The 19,979-nt window shown below is 38.3% G+C and overlaps 2 protein-coding genes and 1 long non-coding RNA gene across 3 annotated transcripts in view; 2 read left to right on the top strand and 1 right to left on the bottom strand.

The window, feature by feature from the left end:
* LOC121517796 (tubulin alpha chain-like) overlaps positions 1-19,979 on the top strand; it is a 1,079,624-nt gene that overhangs the window by 349,411 nt on the left and 710,234 nt on the right. The window lies entirely within an intron of this gene.
* The window catches only part of LOC121517811, an 86,946-nt gene that overhangs the window by 62,456 nt on the left and 4,511 nt on the right, over positions 1-19,979 (top strand). Inside the window, exons 2-5 of the long non-coding RNA XR_005992579.1 lie at positions 7,791-7,880; positions 10,967-11,089; positions 16,182-16,367; positions 16,479-16,595. This is a non-coding gene — a long non-coding RNA (uncharacterized LOC121517811). The remainder of the gene's footprint in view (positions 1-7,790; positions 7,881-10,966; positions 11,090-16,181; positions 16,368-16,478; positions 16,596-19,979) is intronic.
* Positions 6,698-19,979, bottom strand: part of zgc:194282 (tyrosine-protein kinase Srms) — a 41,972-nt gene continuing 28,690 nt past the window's right edge. Inside the window, exons 4-8 of the mRNA XM_041799829.1 lie at positions 16,430-16,577; positions 16,189-16,347; positions 10,982-11,163; positions 10,117-10,273; positions 6,698-7,719 (exon numbers count right to left, since the gene is read on the bottom strand). Coding sequence (XP_041655763.1) covers positions 7,520-7,719; positions 10,117-10,273; positions 10,982-11,163; positions 16,189-16,347; positions 16,430-16,577 — 846 coding nt within the window. The 3' untranslated portion in view covers positions 6,698-7,519. The remainder of the gene's footprint in view (positions 7,720-10,116; positions 10,274-10,981; positions 11,164-16,188; positions 16,348-16,429; positions 16,578-19,979) is intronic.

The raw sequence follows: 19,979 nt of genomic DNA, 5'->3' as shown, positions 1-19,979 counted from the left end.
CTGTACACGATGGAGCCAACACGACCGACATCATTTTTAATGCTGCTCTTATCAAGTGTTGAGATCCCTGTAGAAATCCTTATAGAACCCAGGAGTATCTTCTACAAGCTTCACTGATTCTGACATTTTCTCCTCTTGAGTAATAAACCAACATCCTCTACATCCTCCTCACGCCTCCTAACAGCATTTCACCTTAAGAGATCTCTCAGCGCTCTGATACTCAGTGATTTACCTTTACAGCTGGGTCAGGCATGGACCAGCCCCTGATTATGCTGACCATACAGATATTAAAATAATCCATCATTATGAATGATTAATACTGCTAATAACACACATACTTTCACCGTTATCACTGGCATTGATGGAGCTGCCTGATCTCCCTCTGTTCTTTATAACCCCACACAGCTTCAACATGAGTTTGGTACTGATAAAAGGAAGTTCTTCCTCTACACTGAAACTTTGCTAAATGTTGTTTAGTGTTGAGTTTGTGGATTAATGTTGGACCTTTATGAATGACATCAGCCCTCTTCATAAAGGTCTTAAGATAACATTTCTCATGAAATGGTGCTATAAATAAGGAATGATTGATATACTTATATAAAAACCCTAATGGCTACACAGAAATGTTTGCTAACTGATTCCCATATCACGACAATGTTAAAGTTCACTGCTGATGTACATCCTGTTTTTACATCCATATAACCAACTGTTATTGTGTTTGTGCAGCTGAAGACAGATAAGAAAGCATTAATAATTATACCAGATAATTCTGAAGGCCCTGATTAGAGATGCACAAATTGATCAGGACCAGTTACAGGACATGCAAACTAAAAGCAGCTCATGCAGAGTGACATCAGGTTCTTGATCACTTCTCCTCCTAAGGCTCCCCCCCGATCACTCAGTTTGGCCAGGCAATCAGCTCTCGGAAGAATCCTGGTTTTGCCAAACTTCTTCCATTTGAGAATTATAAGGGCTTTTACCTTCAGTGCAGCACAACAGTTTTTGGAGCCTTCACCAGGGCCATGAAGGTTTAAAGGGCTTTTTCTCATGATAAATGAAATCACCATTTAACTTTCTGGAACCTGAGTTTTGTTTGGAAAGCATTTTTAGTTTCTCCCACTTATTTGAGACAAGTAAGACTTCAAAAGTTAGCACATTAGCCACCTCATCTTTGAACAGGGATTTCTTGGAAATTTTCTTTTCCTAAATCGAAAGGAGAAAAAAATCCCTCAAATTTCAGTGAAAATTATTAAACATTTTAAAGTATCCTATAAAAAGTCCTCCAAAATTATTCTAGTATTTAAACTTTAAGTGAAACTGAAGCATACAGCCTTACAAGTCCATTAAAAATATCTCCAAAGAAATTCCATACAAATTCTTGAAATTTTCAGGCAAATTCCCCAAACTACAATTCAAAAATGTGTTGGCAAATTCTCAAAGATTACCAGTACTTTCCTTAAAATTCTGTGAAAATGATGGACTCATTCAAATAAATTCCCTTACAATTCAATCGAAAATATCCTGAAAAAGGACGGTCTAAAAATCTACATCAACAGATGAGCTGATTTAGTCCATCAGTATCTTATCAAAGTGTAAGAACAGAACATCTATGTTGTTGTAGGAGTTGGAGGACCTGTTGAACTGGAAACTAGCTTCACTAAATTCTATAATCAGATACGTATGAAATGAGATACTTTTACCTGTTCACAGCTAATCCTTACAGTCAGGAAGTTAATTTTGCATGCTGTCATCACGCCTTCTTTCTCTGTGAATACACCCTGTCAGACCTCATTTGTTCAAATGTAAACCAACAGTCCAATGATCCTCTTTTTACCATAAACATACAAGAAGAGGACTGTCTGAGTTATTTTAGAGAATAATTCTCTGGAAACCAGATGGGTGAGGAAAGAATGCATAAGCATGTTTTTGTATATGATTCATACCAGGCATGCTACTTAATAATTATCCCTTCACTTAATATGACTCTGAGAGATTTGACTCTATCTGCTGCCAAGATCTCGTTCTGGCAGGGTGACAAGTTAAGACATGTCATGCTTACTTTGGTGAAATTGTAACATGAAGTAAAGACTGGAAATTTTCTATGGAAACAGCCGCCATGATTTGGAAGGAGATCCTTTATGATAACAGTTACTCTTTCTTAAGGTCTTTATTCCATAGAAAGTTAATGGGTTTGTTTTTGATCAACCAACAGTATTTTTATGTCACAATGCAAGGATGCTTCTTATGAAGTCTGGTCAAACAGAGAGCAGATTTTTTTTAACCCATTAGAGGATGTTGAGGTCGTTTTGTGTATTTTTTGAGTTAAATCCCCCCAAATTAATTATTTGATATTTATGATCAGGTCTGTTCTTGATAAAAAAAAATACAACAGTTTATTGTTTTTTATTATTATTTATGTATGCTGCCACTTTTAGCCATCTACACCCTGAGTGTAATGATCTCTTTCACTCCATCTGAGGCTAAACAAAGCACAGACATTTTTCCAAACGATACATAAAATACTTTATTCTTTGCATCAGTGGTGTTTGTTGCCTGATGGCACACAGCCTAAAACATGAAACTCGATCTTCATGGTGGTTCAGTGATTATGGCTAAAACTTCCTGACGTGGCTCTGCCTGGTGTTCATGACATGCATAAAAGACAAAAGTTGCATTGTTCTCAAATTGCATTGCACTGCAACATGGTTGTACAATTTAGTGGTGCAGAAACTCCCCCCACAAAGTGTCCTGGATATGGCTGATTGACTGTGCAGGTCTTTATGCCCTCCGTTCTTCGTGTTTGTAGCTCTTTACAATCCACATGCTGTAGTGTAGTCTGTGGTGTAAACATAGGCACTGTTGTTGTTACTGGCCATTCATGTGGGCTTCTCAAACAGCTTTAATAACTTAAGGCCTGGACATGTGGCTCTATGGTCCACTAGCTTTTTAAGCATGGGATCAGCCCTCCCAAAAAAATCACAGCAGGTTCAAAACAATCACATACTACTCTAGAAGTTTTAGACATGTAACATTTCTCCAAAAACACTGAAATTCCTGTAACAGAAGGCAGGCTTTTGAAATACTTGTTCCTCTTTAATAGGAAAACTTATGATGAGTTCAGACCAAACCAGATTTGTATGCTGTGACGAGCTAATAATGAAGGATGGAGGAGTTGACTGTTGGAGGACTACACAGTTTCCCTTGGTTTAAGTCAAAGTCAGATCAAGAGCTAGAATCAAGTAACATTTTACTTGATGTTGAATGTTCCTACACCGTTTTCCTTTTTGTTGTGTCCCAGTTCAGAAAAAAGTCCAACTCCTAACACCCCAGCAGCCTCAGGATGACAAAAATATATTTATGGTTGTTCAGAGGGTGCTTTATGGTGGATTAATGGACATTTGGATACCAAGTGGCTGATCTTTAATATGAGCATCCATATGATGCATTAGCAGTAGGTCTATTGTGACAGCTTGATATCTGAACTCACCTGCCCTCTTGTAGCTCTCTTACTAGGGCTTGGTACCCCTACATGCTGTGTGCAGTGAAGCTGCTGGTAAGAAGAATGAATGGGGATGAATTAGTCACAAGCTAAGAGGCTAGCAGTGCCTCTTAAACAGCTTTTCTCCTGCATGTTGTTAGGAACATGTTTTTAAAGGATATTTTATTGGCAAATAACTTCTGGGGTACTGGTTAAATGGAAACGAGAGTTTACAGCTGTGTTTGTCCTCGTTTAACCCCACAGCACATTTATTTTATTCATCGTAGAATTGTAAGTTATGAGCCAAAACACAACTGCAAATGAACCACTGCAGTGCTAGGCTAAAAACACAAGGAGACGATCCATTCTGCATGCAGCATGTTACAACCCCAGACAAGCTGACAGAGACGCTTTGCAGAGTGAGGACACTCGCTGCATGTTGCTGTTATTACAGATATCAAACTTGGAAAGAACACATTTTACCTGTTTACTGTGCTTAATTACAGTGGCATGAGTAGGTGATATTCTGTTAGTTACTCAGCTGCTCATGATGCTAGAGAGATGCATGCTGATAACTGGACTCAGACTGAGCTGTTGTCTTTCACATATCACTCTGCTATGCTAACAGTGGCATCACTTATGCCTCTCCTGGGCACTACAACACTCCGTGGAAGAAATTTTACCAGTGACAGTATTGATACCAGTTTACCGTCCACCTCTAACAACTTGGTATCCAAATGCTCAAATCAAATACAAAACCCTGTGAATGAACGGCGTAAACGGTACATTTCTTCACATTCAAACTGCCTAAACAAAAAGTCACATTTGGTCTGAACACACCATCACAGAGTGTAGCCACGCTAGAAGCCTGGTATGAAGCAAGAAATTAAAACTAGTGGACGGATGGAGAAGAAGAAGAAATCTGACTGATAATGGTTTTAAAACACTCAAATGTGTCCACAGAGAAAATCTGTTTATTTCTTCACGTGTCAGTCTGGTCTGGTTTTCCTTCACATTTAGGCTCAGCTTTACTTGGCTCATCTGTCTTCATTCTAAGCTTCAGGTTGTTACTGTGTGGCCCTGCTTAATCCATCATGATGGACCAATAAGCTCCATGGACTTCTTTCTTGTTTTAATTGAAGAGTCTTTCCAATAACAAACCTAACTCTTTCATAGTGTTCAGAATTTTTGAATTATGATTCAATTCTAGTTAATTTTAAACAAATATTGAAAGCTGTTTTTGGCACCAAATAAGGTCAAGTTGGTCATTTTTGATTTTCAGCGTTCACATCAGAGTCACTGAGCACATACCAAATCAGGGGCAGAATTAATGGTAATGTAAAGCAAAATAAATGAGATTTTCCTTAAGATTATGTATACACAAATTAAAAACCCTGTAAAGTGAAAATAAATATAAATATATAAATCTATAATAAATCTAATAAATAAACCTAAATCTCTTAGGTTTGTTGTGTGACAGGCCACTGTGTTATGAACCCCCAGGCAATTTCAGTCAAATAAAACATCTCTAAATTTATAAAATTAAGCTTCAAAATCATAAAAAAATGAGGAAGGTGGTGTGGGCGTGTCTGTTAAATGAACTGAGGCCACGCCCACTCAGGAGAAATATGATCCTCCCAGATTTAAAAAGCAGAGGAAAGCACTCACGCCATTATCCTGTCCCTTGACCTTACGTTGACCTTAGAAGAAGAGACAAAGTCCGTTTTCTGGCTCAAATCTCTGTTAGGATGCTTTAAATCAGTGGTTCTCAACTGGTCTAGCCTCAGGACCCATCAGTCTCTCTTACGAAAGATTGCGACCCAAATTTCAAAAAACTGTTCAACAACCCATGTTTAGTCAATTGATGGTATGGTGTATGATGGTATGTAAAACAGAAGGGACAAAACTGAAAAGTTTAACACCTCTTTTCCCATCATTATGTGTACATTTCTACCAAATGTTAAAATTTGCTTAATGTCACAGTAAAACGGTAAAATAAGAGGTTTCGGTGCGTGTCCACTAAGGACCTCATGACTTTTTGCCACCATTTTTTTTACCGACACCAAGTCATGACCCACTGAAAACTGCTCTGCGACCCACTTTTGTGTCCTGACCCACCAGTTGAGAACCCCTGCTTTAAATGATCCATAGACCACTGTGGCTGATAGATTTGTCAAATTTACCTCACAATGAACAACAAAACAGCATTTAACTGACAGTTAACTTTCAATAAAGGCAGTGATATCAACTAACAACAGACTGGACTGAGATGAACCACTCTGTGATTTAATATTGTGGTGTTAGAGGGGCGGGGCCATTCCCCACAGTGGGCCAGTAACATCACCAGCCGACATATTTGCCCCGCCCACATTAAATCCAGCTAGGAAAGAGGTGAAAAAGTTTCTAATGGTCTCAATCCAGAATTCAGTCACATGTAGATCTCAATGTTTTCACACATTTACAGCAACCATATTCCAACAGATCTAGTGTGTTAAGACAAAAATTTTGGATTTCACTTTACAGGGTCTTTAAAATATATCTTCCAAATGATCATTATTAACCAGAGGAGGCATATGCAGTGGTTCTGTTCTCTGTCTAGAATGTTTTTTTTTTTCCTTTTTTGAAAATTTATGGGTGACAGTGTTCGTGCAGGACTGTGAAACTGTTACAAAACTACAGGTCAGGATATAAAGATGTATGTTAACATGTTCATCTTCTGATGACAATAAAATAGACTGAATAAAGAGAGAGGTGTCTTTAGCATCAATCAAAGAAACGTCAGCTCCTTCCTTCATGTCTGTGCAGAGGTGTTAACATCTGTACTAGTTCTTCAGAGCATAACTGCTGTAAAGAAAATAACATCACATTTCTCTCGGTTACCTAGTGCAGCACTGCCTCCTTTGCTTGCACCAGCTTTGGGTTTAAAATACAACCCCATTTCAGCTTGATGCTTTCCAGGAGGTTGTGGTTGTGATAAGGAAAGGAAAGAGGTGTTTGTACATTTCATGGCAATGATGGTTACTTTGTGTATATATCTTAACATTTAGAACATTAGAGCCTGGTGAGCTGTTCGCTCCTGCTTCTCATCTTTATCTTAAGCTCAACTGCCTCTGGAGTGTGAAAGTGGTGTGAGTCTTCACATGTACTGTAATGCTCAAATTTTTTTTTTTTTTTTTTTTTTTTTTTTTTAACTCTTTACAAGATCTGGATTTTATCAGTCCTGTCTAATCTGCGGGTTATAGGTAAAGTATAGATGTTCTTGGTTAATAAATACCTTTAATGAGTCTTTCCTCATACATTAAAGTGCAGCTGAATTCAGCAGAAATTTGCTCCATACCCGGTGACAAGATAAAACCTAAAAACAAGACGAGTGACATTCTGACTTGATCTCGGTGCCTGATAAAAAAAAGTCACAAGATCACCAAAGTTGCATCAAACATCTCTGATAAATGATGAGATATCAACTGACATGTTGGACAAACTCTGCGATTAGGCTTCAGGCCGCTAGCGTGGCTAAAAACCCAGCAAGCATTAAATTATTGCACATTACCTCATTGTTTTAGCACAGGCTCTGCAGTCAGTAGAAAGGTGATTCATGAAAGTCTGACTGTGATTTCATCAAAGCATTTCAAAGTGTGCATACATACACCAACATGGCACATATAGAGTAATAAAATAGTATTTATAAAACAAGAAAAGGGTATAAAATTAAAAACAGTTGGTTCTGTGAATGTGCCAAAGGGTTTAAGTGTCTGTAGGTAGGAGTGTATTTACACATCTTTCTCAGGCTGAGTTCAGTCACGTCTTTGTCCACTTTTCCTTCTTGAAGCCTGAGAAATTACATGTTCCTCATTTTCCTCTTTTGTCCTGGAGTTTGGCGAGTATCCTCTCCATGTCATCCTCATTTTATCCTGCCACACCGTGGTGTTTTTGGAGTCCATGTACCCTGTGGTGGAAGAGGATTACATAAAAAGCGAGGACATTTTCTTCACATAGACGTCCGTCTTCGATGTCATTTACAGAGGACATGCCTCCCTCTTTCTACACCTCTATAGTCTTGAAATATATCCTGGCATATATCGTGTCCAGCTGGCTGTGCAGGGCGTGGAAAGAGGGTCTTTTTGAGGGCTCAGCAGCCCAGCAGTCCATCATGATCCGGTAAATGTTCTGAGGACAGCGGGTTGGACAGGGCAGCCGAAACCCTGATGACAGAAGATCCAACACTTCTTTGTTGCTTTTTCCTAAAGCAGACAGACATAAAAACATAAAAGTTAGAGGAGTTTGCTGATGGATTTTTATTTTTGTGTTGCAGGAGAGAAATAAAGAGAGGTGCACTGTGCAGAAAGCCAAAACAACAGCTATGAAAACTTCAGGGATCTCTGCAACACATCAACCTTGAAAGGTAAAGTCAGTGTAAGTCTTCAGATATATATAATTATCTTTAAAGTTATGTTATCATCTGGCAAAGAGCATGTGATAATAAATTGCAGTATTTTTTAGCACACACTTAGATAACATGGCCTGAGTCTGATTTATTTTTGCTGTTATACACCTCAATCTGACCCAAACTGGACTAGGCACTGGCTTTACAGTTTTTAACCTCAAAGTTATTAGTTTAATGCAAACATAGCAGGGGTAATTTGGAAATCACCACGAGAAAGATGGGTAAGCATTATATCTCTACTATAAGTGTAGTGTACTTGTGTAAAATGTACAAAGCTGTAAATTTGTCCATATTAACAGCATTTGAAAGACAGCCAGAGGATCCAAAGGTAACTCGTTGAAAAGCTGAAACGGGGCAAAGCATACTGAAAGATTTAGGGATGCATGATATAATCCATATGATATTGGTACTGGCAGATATAAAAATTCCTGCCAATATATATAATATATCCTACCAATAGGCTATAAAATTCTGCCTGTATCAGCTGTAAATATTAGCCATACAAAGGCCAACAGACCTATATCAGCTAAAGTATTTTCTGTGTTAATCATTAGGGGTGTAAAGGTACATGTATTAGTACTGTATCCGTTCGGTACGGGCCTCTCGGTATGGTACACACGTGTACCGAATGGATACATGTGTAATGAAGCTCATACACAGACAGAAAACCAGAGAACAACTCACTGTCACACTGTCCTGGCAACCACACAACCATAGCAAATGACAGCAACAGCCTGAATATTCCCAGATAAAAGTGTCCTGTTTAGGAACACTGTTCCCCAGTAAAATACAACAGTGGACAAAAACAGCAACAGTAGCGCTGACATTATTCAGCAGCTGTGTCGCTGACAGCACGTCGTCCAGCGGACCAATCAAAGCATTTAAAAAAAGCACCACTCAAACAAAAACGTCACTGTAACGAGGAGGAACAACAAAAAGCCTCACATCCGGTTATGACTTTCCCATGATTTAAGATCTTTTTGTTATAACAATGGGGCCGTGTTTTGTGAGACGAATTAATTCTAAACCTTCAACTGTCAGCCTCGGAGGAGTGGGAGATGGGACTCCATCATGTCTGCAGCTGCGTCAAGTTATCTTCAGATTTTACACGGCTCTAACCTCTTTATCCGCCAAGATGGGCTGTGAAAAATTCTCCCAAACTTTGTTGTAGGTCCCACTGGTTCAAAAAGTAATCCAGTGCTGAAGTCCGTGTTGAAATCAGCAGGATAGATGCTAATTAGCATGTTTAACAAGGTAATTTACGGTTGTATGATGATGTGTTCAAATTGGCTGGGAAATTTTTGTGTTTAAAGAATGGGTATAAATATGTCAATATATCAATTGAAATAACCTAGTAATTAAAATTGTATTTATTTATTAGCATTTTTATTAATTGAAGATCTTTTGGAAGAAGATTGCTGCATTATTAATAATTTAAATGGAATTTATTCAGCCCATTTATTGTAATACAATTTAACAGAATTTTAAAAATAATAATAAATTCTGTTATTTATTTGCTTTAATTACTGTACCGAAAGTGTACCAAACCGGGACTTCAAAAGATGCGTACTGAACCGAAATTTTGCCGTACATTACACCCCTATTAATCATCATTCCTTACACTTTACAGTATGTTTTAAGGACTAAAGTTTTAGGGCCCTTGCACACGTATGTTCTCTCCGGGTACCCCAGCTTCCTCCCACCACCAAAAACATGCTCGTTAGGTTAACTGGTGACTCTAAAATTGGCCATAGGTGTGAATGCCTGGTTGTCTGTCTCTATATGTCAGCCCTGCAATTGACTGGCGAACAGTCAAGGGTGTACCCCACCTCTCACCCAATGACAGCTGGGATAGGCTCCAGCCCCCCACAACCCCAAACGGGATAAGCGGTATAGAAAATGGATGGATTGATAGAAGTTTTAGGGCTGAACTACATTTGAATATCGATATCAGTTAAAAAAAATCCAATACCAGGCATCCCATGAAATGATTTTCCATATTGTTTGATTTGAAATAGTATTACATGAGAATTTAAAATTAATACAGATCTTGTGCCTGACAATCCCAGTCTATGCTTCCTATTCACTATTACTGATTGGGAGTTTAACACTCTGATTAGTTTCCTTGAAGCATCAGCAGACCGGTCATAAAAGCTCCAAATGTTCATAAAACAGGCAGAAGTGAGCGAAGTACCTTCATAAGGCATCTTGCCTCGGGACATCATTTCGTAGAGCAGGACGCCAAACGACCAGACGTCTGATTTCACAGAGAAACGCTGGTAGATCGCTGCTTCAGGAGCTGTCCATCTCACTGGGATCTTTGTGTTTCTACTGGCTGTATAGACGCTGTCCTGGAGAGGGAGAGGGAGAAACAGGTTTAAATATGACGGAATAGACTCGCACATTTTTTCTAGCATTCATGTTTCTGAAACATAACAAGCCTTCTCCCAAAAAAAATCCTGCATTTAAGCAAACCCCTTGGTTTTGCTTCAGTGCTTTAAATGAATATGTAGGTCTTTATTTATTTGAATCCTTTTAGTATCTGGGACCTACTCTTCCAGGGGTCCAGACGTGCAAATATGACGGTAAAATACACAGAAACTACACAAATATGAAGCTAAAGAAATAGATATCTAAAATGATGCATTACATATAAGCTTACATCAAATCTGCTATGGAAAAAATTAAAGAGATTTTTACCTCTGGAACCACACTATTAAGCTCTTTGGAAAACCTGATGTATTTACAGTAAATATTGTTGTCTCTAATGAGATTACTAGATTAGAAACAAACAGCATTAAAGGTTAAGTCAGTGGTTGCCTCGCAGGCTCTGTATGAATAAAAGATGGTGTTTTGAGTGCTGCTGCATCACACCGTACAGATGGAAGGACAGATGGAGTTCATGCATTAAGTAAACATGAGCCAACTAAAAAGAAACGGCTACATTATTAATAAAACACACAGAAAGAATCAGCATTATTCTAAAAAAAGGGGGAACTGCTTTTGTCAGATGAAAATAACCACTCTCTTCCTCTCTCACACAGACTCGTCACGCTTGCCTTGATGATCCGAGCCAGGCCGAAGTCGGCCACCTTGCATACCAGATCCTCTCCCACCAGGATGTTGCGGGCAGCCAGGTCTCTGTGGACGATGTTTCTGTCCTCCAGGTACGCCATGCCCTCTGCGATCTGACTGCCCATGTAGATCAGATGAGCTGAGGTCAGCACCTGGCCTTCTGCAGCTACACACACACACACAATAATACACACAGAGAAACACACACAGTGTAAGCTGAGCAGGTGAACACGATGGATTTATCTTGCAAGCAATAACTAAGCTCATGTAACAGGATCACATATGCATCAGGGTTATCAAAATCACATTCTTTCAGCACCCAATGTTTTAAAATGATAGTTATTTTAATCATTGATGGTGTTTTAAAAAGTGAAGTGTCAAAACAATGTCACATTGTCATCATATTTTAATCCAAAGCTCCTGGGAGTGAAATGGAGACAGCACAGTCTGAATAGCACCAGTACATCAGGAACATTTTGGTACTGAAACATGGACTAGAAAGGCAAGAACAGGTTAAAGTAAATCAGTGTTAGATTAAATGGAAATTATAACCCCTTTTTCCCAGAACCATACACTATATCAGGCCACAGAGGTTGTTTTTCAACAGTTAAATGACTGTAAGTGACTCATAAAGCTTCACATTTATCGCTGTGTAGATAAGCAAATAGAAAAAAAAAAAAAAATCCTTTAAGTCTTAAAAGGACTGCCAGGTACACAGCAGTATAAATGTCTAATGAAGCATAAAAATGAGGCTAAAAGGAAGCCATGGGAGGAGGTTTCATTCCTGAAAATAAATCAGGACTTCAAGCCAAAAGTCCAGTTTGGGAAAAATGATATCCCTAAGACTTAAATGCACAGTATTTAAAATTCCACCATCAGAGGGCCCTCAACCAAAACATTGATACAATATGAAGAGACCAGACCAGTGCCGCCATCTCTGCTGTTTACTTCTTGTTTAAATTGAGGACCCTGTTTAGTTTAAAAGGCCTGAATTTACAGGGTTATTTCTAGGTTTCCTTCCTTTATTACTTTTGAGCTGACAGTGGTGTAGCTGATAGTTTAATCTTTCTAGTTTGAAATGTGCTTGTTTGAACAGCGTGTGGTATATTTAACAGGAAAAAAAAAGAAAAAGCAGATTTAAAAAGATGCAAAATAAAAAGCAACACAGAAATAAATGGTCTAATATCCTGGGAATGATCAGATTGATGCAGCATCGTAATGAAAACGGAGTCGGTGTATTTTATAGCCTTTTAAAGATATATTAATTATTTATGTAGTATGCTGTTAAACCAAGCACATAAAAGGTGATAAACAGATATATAGAGGTAGAGAATTCTGGCTGAAGTAGGGCTGAACCACACTGGAATAAAAACAACGTTGTGATAGTTTCTCTCTATGATAAATATTGTTTTTTTTTTTTGATCAAAGAAAAAAATAAAGCCTGATAAATGTAGTGCCTTTTCTGCACATGTATTAAATGTAATCCTGAGATTTAACATTTTTCTCTCACTGGGTCTTTAAGTCATTTTATGATTTAGAATATCACACTGTGCAGCCTCCGACAGCGGCTCTGACACACAGACAGAATGAGGATAAGAAGTCAGAGCAGGTGGACAGAGTGACTTGTTTTTTCATTATCTCTACAGACAAACTCAACAGTGTTCTTTAAATGCCATCTACCATTTCTAAAGACATTCAAGGCTAAGTTAGCTGACATTAAAAGGCCAAAGTGTGTAACTGATGGTGAACCATATGCTCACATGCGACTCACACTGCAGCATACACACTTATGCTGTAAAATAAATTACCGGCATGTCTGTGCTGTGAAGGTCTGGTTCTTATCCTCACTGGACTCAGAGTCTAACTGAAGCATCATGGTGAGGAAGCTGGGTCTCCTGCAGCTTTACATAAGGAGATACAGACTCTGCTGCACGGATTCACTTCTTTTATGCATGTTTGGAAATGAGAAAACATGCAATTTTGGCTAAAATCCAAAAGTACAGAAGTGGTTGTAGACATGCATCAGGTCAGGTGACTATCTCAGGTCCTTGCCATGTGACTATCAATCAGGGCTAGGGCTGACGAACCGTGAAAATAATCTAATTGGCTTTCTTCCATGTTACAGAGGGGAGTTTGGTGATTGAACTTACAACTTTGGCTGCCTCCATAAAAAGACAGGGTCTATTGAAATTATAAAAATGAAGAATTTCTCTCTTTGAAAACTTTAGGAAATATCTGAGATACTGTAAAACCTCAATTTAAAAAAACATAACATAGGAATGGTACCTTTTTAAATTAATGTACGTATTTAAATGCAGAAATTCTTAAGTCTCTAAATATGAAAAAAAAAACCTCCAATTTGCTCCAAGGTTGAAGTGGTTAATTTCAAAGCTCCCAAAACTACCAGATAAACCCAGATATTTACAAACGTAAGATTCCAGTAAACATGAGTACAAGCAGCACAGAATAATGTGATAGCTTTAATGAGTCTTAATGTTTTTGGTCTTCTAAGTAGTCATTTAATCAAATGCAGCGATGGAGGATCCAGAAAAACAAGCTGCTCCATGTCCTAACTTGAACAAGTTTAAAATACTTAATGTTCATTATGAAACTGGCTGCACAAAGCTAAAAATAGAGCTTAAATTATGTTACATTTAGAGATGGAGGTTCTATAAGAACTTGTTTCATTGTTCTACTTCTGTTGGCTAAAAGCAGCTGCTAACTATTAAGAAATTAATCTATTTATAGAGACAGAGTCTACACACAGGAACAGACTTTGGAATAAGAGGTAGTCAGGCTTGTTTTAGTACGTTTGTAATCTGAGTAGTTTGGAACATCACGTATCAGCTGGTTTTGATTTATTTAGGAGGAAACAAGGAGATTAGTAGGTAGAGACATCTGGGCTACCATCAGTTTGATTTATCAAGGATTTTTTGATGTAAACGGTCTGTTATATTGATCGATCAAACACTTCAACTGGAGCCAATAAGCTGCTTCACACAGTGTCATGACAGCAGGACCTGTGTAGATAGGTCAACAAAGCGTGCCGATTCTTGGGGCAGAAACCTTTATCAGGACGTTTCAACCTTTATAACTCAAATCTACTCATCTTAAACCACTTCTGTTAAAAACAGATTGTTGTTTGTCTTCCCACCAAACAACAGAGAAGTATTGATGGTGGTATTGGTAACACAGCTTTTGGTACTTTTCAGTGCTATAATGGATAATAATTAACCATTATCTGTTTCATGTTCATTTTTGAGGATGCCCACTGCCAAAATGAAAAACTGTTGCAGGGAATGCCTGGCACGCATCATTTAACTGTGCAGTTAACAGCAATTATATCATCAGCATATGGTGCAAATCCTTGTTCCTCAGTTAGGATACTGATGTTTTAACATACTTTCTTCCCTTTAGCCTGCAGTCGTCAGCCCTCTACCACTTTTGCTTATAAGTAATTTCCTCTGTGCTGCATCACAGTCTGTTATAATTATCTATCATCTAGTAGCTTTGAAAGGCTGATGATGATGAATGAAGCTCCGTGTTTTTGTGCAGGTGAAGCCAGAAAGTGAGGTTAAGCGGGGACTGCACCCCTGATGTAGAACTGTGACCACTGACAACCTGCATGTTGAATATATTCAACAGTTATCCTTCTAGTTTCTAAAGGAGGCTATTTTTTCCCTCTCTTTGTTGAAGGAGGCATTTCAGAGAAGTCTAAAGCTTTACTGAAACCATGCCGCTAATTCTGCACAGAAGGCAGATAAGTACCGTCGCGGCACACACACACAGGGAATAAAAACTGGAATGAGAAATATCTGACTCAAGCCCCTCACACTCTGCTTACTAAGACTCAGTGATTAAAGCCTTTTGTCCAACGTCAGAATAATATTTCTGCCAGAACACAGATTATAATTCCATTTGCTGTGAGAGATTTAACGCTGCTTGACCTAAATACTGTTTCTCAAGGCTTCCAAAAAAAATTCTAGAGGTAAAGACTGAAATTATCAAACTCAGGAGCTAAATTACCCGTTTTAAACCTCTTTGCATTTTAAACAACTGTAAAATCATTTAAGCAGTCTAGTGGCATTTAGTTACAGTAAATAATGAAATAACACAGAACTGATTCTACACTCATATCCTTAGATTAATGCTTTGGAGGGCTGACTACATAGTAAATGGTTCAGCTGTTTTAGAAACCCCAAATTCCCAAAAAGTTGGGACAAAATGAGTCCAATTTAATTCCTGCTGGGTCAACACCTGCTAGGGCCCATAGTGCGTAAAATTCCCCAATGCTCTGCTGATTCCATAGCTAAAGAGTTCTGAACTTCCACTGCCATTATGTAAACACTAAAACTATGCAGTGGGAGCTTCATGCATGGGTTTTCATGGCCAAGCAGCAACATGCAATCTGTCTACACTGAAAATATTTTGTGCCTTATGAAGCATAAAATACAACAATGTAAACCCTGCACAGTTGAGCAACTTAAGATGTATCAAGCAAAAATGTGAAAGAACTCCACTTTCAGCACCTCAGACGAAAGTGAATATGCTGTGTCGTAAGTTTAGAATGTGCTCAGTATCTGTGAAGATCTCACTCTTTAGAGCGTACTGTACACCTTTGTATACTGCCTATCGGTGGTGCCGGTATAAACAAGGAAGCATTAAAAAACTCACAGTAGCTTATAATGACTGCATGAGGCTGCTGCTGAGAGCCTCAAGAAGCTCCAGTGCAAGCCAGATGTTCGTTAGTGTCGGGGTACCTGCCTGCTCTGCTGTTTTACGTAACCTGATGTTTAGATTTATATGTAGGGCATCTGGGTCAGAAAAATGACTTAATCAATGTTTTGGTTAACCCTGTATGCAGTTCTGTTAGATTTTTTTCCAGACAGTGGAACCATTGGTGAACATGTCTGTATGTTAGACACTGAACATGTGGAAGGCTTTGTACTATTCCTTTGTGTTATTTTTTCTTTCTTCTTCTTATATTTTATTTTATTTATTTATTTATTTATTTTTTACCCTGAACTATGGATCCCCCTGGGTCTGAAATAAAGAATTTGATTTGATTTGATTTGAATATAGGTTAAATTATTTGTTAAATACTGTATTCTGTTTTTATTCATATTTTACACAACATCTCAACTTTTTTGGTTTGAAACAGATTTCCATCTGTGTGTGTATTAGAACTCACAGGCGAGGTAGGACTTGAGGCTTCCTTTGCTCATGAGTTCAGTCACGATGTAGACCGGCTCTCCTCTAGAGCACATCGCTAACAGCTGGATCAGCTTTGGGTGATGGAGACTCTTCAACGCCTGAACCTCCTTCACAAACTCGTCCTGCTTCGTGTCCTCTGCAGCAGGAGGAAGACAGGTATCAGTGAAGATACATTTTACACATAAACTGAAGTACTCGGCCTGTCTCGTTGTTCTCACCTTGTTTGAGCGTTTTGATGGCTACTTTCTTATTCTCCGTGGTCCACAGAGCCTCCCACACCTCTCCAAAGTGTCCCTCTCCCAGCTTCTTCAGCAGTCTGAACTCTTCTCTCGGTCTCTCCCACGGCTCCATGTCGAAGAGCTCCCTCTGCACAGAGATCACAGGGTGAGTCCAGAAAACTTAATTTTTACAGTTTAAAACATGAGTAAACAACCCTGCAGAGATACAAATGATAGCAAACACTATGTACAGCTCAGATCTATGAGGACATGTTAAAACACATAGGATATGTTCTGTTTAGATGTAATCTAATTCTTAAAAGCGGAACAATAAATATAATATAATATGTTTAATATTATATTATATTATTGGAAGTTTCCCTCCAATCACAGCTGAAGTATCTTCACCTTGATGGCAGTGACAGTCTGACACCAGTCAGAGATGAGGACATGTTAAATATTTGCTGCTGCTCTCCTCTTCTGTTGCTGGAAATGAGGTGGTTATGCTGAATCAGCAACAATATCTGCAGTGCTGGTATTTAATATTGCTAAGCCCACAATGAGCCCAAGAAGTCTTATTTTTCTAAGGTTTTAAAATGGTTTGTGTTGTAAAAAAACGAAGAAATCACATCACAGACAATGCAGTTTTTGAAAGATTATATGATAAATGATGATTTCATTTCTGAAGGGAAAAAAAGACATCCAAACCTACCTAGCCCTAGTGGAAAAAAGTCAAACCCCAGCCCCATTGTTTTATCATGAATTAACTGTGATTTACTACTTTTTTTGAAAGCTGAGCTCCAGAAATCCCTCAAATACAACCTGTCTGACAAAGTGAAGAAGGCTAAAAGATCTCCAACACATCATGGCGCCATCTACAGAAACTCAAGAACAGATGAGAAACAAAGTCACTGACATCTATCAGTCTTGAAAGGGTCACAAAGACATTTCTAAGGCTTTGAAACTCCACCTAACCATGTTGAGAGCCATTATCCACAAATGGAAAAATCTTGGAACAGTGGTGATCCTTCCTAGGAGTGGCCTGCCTACCAAAATGACTCCAAGAGCGCAACGACGATTCATCCAGGATGTCCCAGAGGAACCCAGAACACAACATCTAAAGACCTGCAGGCCTCACTGACTTGGTTAAGTCAGTGTTCATGATTCAACAATAAGAAAGACACTGGGCAAAAACGGCATCATGGGAGAGTTCCAAGGCCAACACCACCACTGCTCGTCTCACATATGACTAAAAACATCCCGATGATCCCCAAGACTTTTGGGAAAATATTCTGGGGACTGACCAGACAATTTGGAAGGTGTGCGTCCCGTTCCATCTGAAGTAAAAATAAGACATCATTTCATCAAAGAACATCACACCAACAGTCAAACATGGTGGTGGCAGTGTGATGGTCTGGGGCTGTTTTGCTGCTTCAGGACCTGGACCTGATGGACCATGAATTCTGCTCTCTATCAGAAAATCTGAAGGAAAATTTTCAGCCATCAATTCATGACCTCAAGCTCAAGTGCACATCATCCCAAATACACCAACAAGTCCACCTCTAATTGGCTTAGACAAAACAAAATGAAGGTTTTGGATTGGCCTAGTCAAAGTCTGGACTTAAATCTGACTGAGATGCCGTGGTGTGACCTTAAACAGAAAGTTCATGCTGGAAAACCCTCCAGTGTGGCTGAATAAAAGGAATTCTGCAAAGAAGAGTGGGACAAAATTCCTCCACAGTGATGATGATGTGATGATCATGATGTGAAAGATTCAATGCCAGTTATGACAAATGCTTGCAGTTGCTGTCTCCACGAGTGGAAAACCAGTTATTAGTGGTAGGGGGAAATGACTTTTTCCACATAGGACAGGGTAGGTTTTGATTATTTTTCCCTTAATAAATTAAATCATCATTTAAACTACATTTTGACTTTACTTGGGTTATCTTTGTCTAATATCAGAGTAAGTTTAATTTTTTGATAGTTTGTTATTATGACATAAAATGCCATTTCTTCCGATCACAAAACACCTAAATTTGTGCTGCAGGGAGACTAATCAAGCCTAGAATGACCATGACCTGGGTCACTGAGAAACTTCATGTCCAAAGTCAGAGTTTTTCATGCCCATAAGCTGCCTCTAATTTAAACTCTCTTTCATCATGGTAACACACTCTAAAGCCATATGTTCAGACTTTCAATTGGCTGTAAAGCACTGTGATTTTTTTGTTATTAGCTGTGCATGTTCTCCATGGACATCATGGACCTTGAGCTGAAGAGAAAAACTTTAACGATATCAAAATGTTTCTATAAAGCCACAGACAAGCAGTGCAGTTGTAGTAAAGCTCAGGTGTTCTGTATACATCACATTATGGAGCTCAGTCAGAATAATGACTTCACTGTAGGATCACGAATGTTTGTAAATGGAGACTGCATCTCTAGGTGATTTGTTTTATACACCTCTAACAAAGAAACAAGATATTGTTCAAATAAATAAGGGCAGTAACAACTCCCTGCAGTAGGAGGAGTTTCAGACTTTCTCTTCTTCTAACTCTTTTTTAATTTGTCAGAAGAGGAACTTTGTTTATGTTCACCTTTAAGCTGTCACTAATCAAATCAGAATATTTAATCTTGTTTTCTTATTCTAGTTTTGGTGCAAAAAGGAGAGATTTGATCCTGTCGATTAACTTCAGAGGCATTGCGTACAGAAAGTACAAGACAAATAAATGGTGGATGAATGAAAAAATCTTAAAACTTTATTGCCAAACAGTCAGATGCTACAGAACATTTTGCTCTAATGATCAAGTGCTTTCATAAAATAAATGAAATGTTTAGGCAAAAACATGATTGAGAACAATTTTTAACAATAATCAGAAACCAAACAACTTTAAAAAAGTGAAAATCTTACCAAAATATAGATACAAAATATCAAATAAAACAAAAATAAATGGTGATAATTTCTAGATTTTCTTTCATCCTTTGGACACATGTGATTCATTTTCTATACTCCAGCACAGGTTGCTCCACCTCTGTGCTAGTTAAATAAAGCCTCGTTTGAGCACAAGTTCTTTCTGAAGACAGTGATTTTGCTCTACTAACATTAAGAGCTTGCACAAGCTGAGATAGTTCCAATATAGGGAGAAGTTACACCTTAAATTTAAAACCTTACAGTCTGCTCATGGTGACAGTTTTGTAAAGGTTTCACTTTCTGAATGCATTGTACTTTCAGTGTAGGGTTTATTGTAGACTTCACACCTGAATGTAGACCATAACTTACAAATAGCTGGTGCAAAAGGCTGCTGGAGCTGTAACAGATTTAACATAAATATAACAGTCACCCTGTTAAAAAACAAAAAGGCTAAAGAAAAATTACTTTTAAGGAGAGGAGTTGAAATTAATAACATTTGGTTTCAGTCATCTAAATCTCAGTCCTCTTAAAATGAAAACAGCAGAAAATCAGCTTCTCATTTTTTTCATGTCTCTTTAATTCCATCCCATTACAATATAGTTTCCCTCCTCTCACCGTAATGTAGGATGTAATCTCACTAATGGC

The sequence above is a fragment of the Cheilinus undulatus genome, linkage group 11, assembly GCF_018320785.1.
Source record: "Cheilinus undulatus linkage group 11, ASM1832078v1, whole genome shotgun sequence".
Taxonomy (NCBI): domain Eukaryota; kingdom Metazoa; phylum Chordata; class Actinopteri; order Labriformes; family Labridae; genus Cheilinus; species Cheilinus undulatus.
The sequence above is the reverse complement of the archived record's forward strand: the minus strand, read 5'-3'. Positions and strand labels throughout refer to the sequence as shown.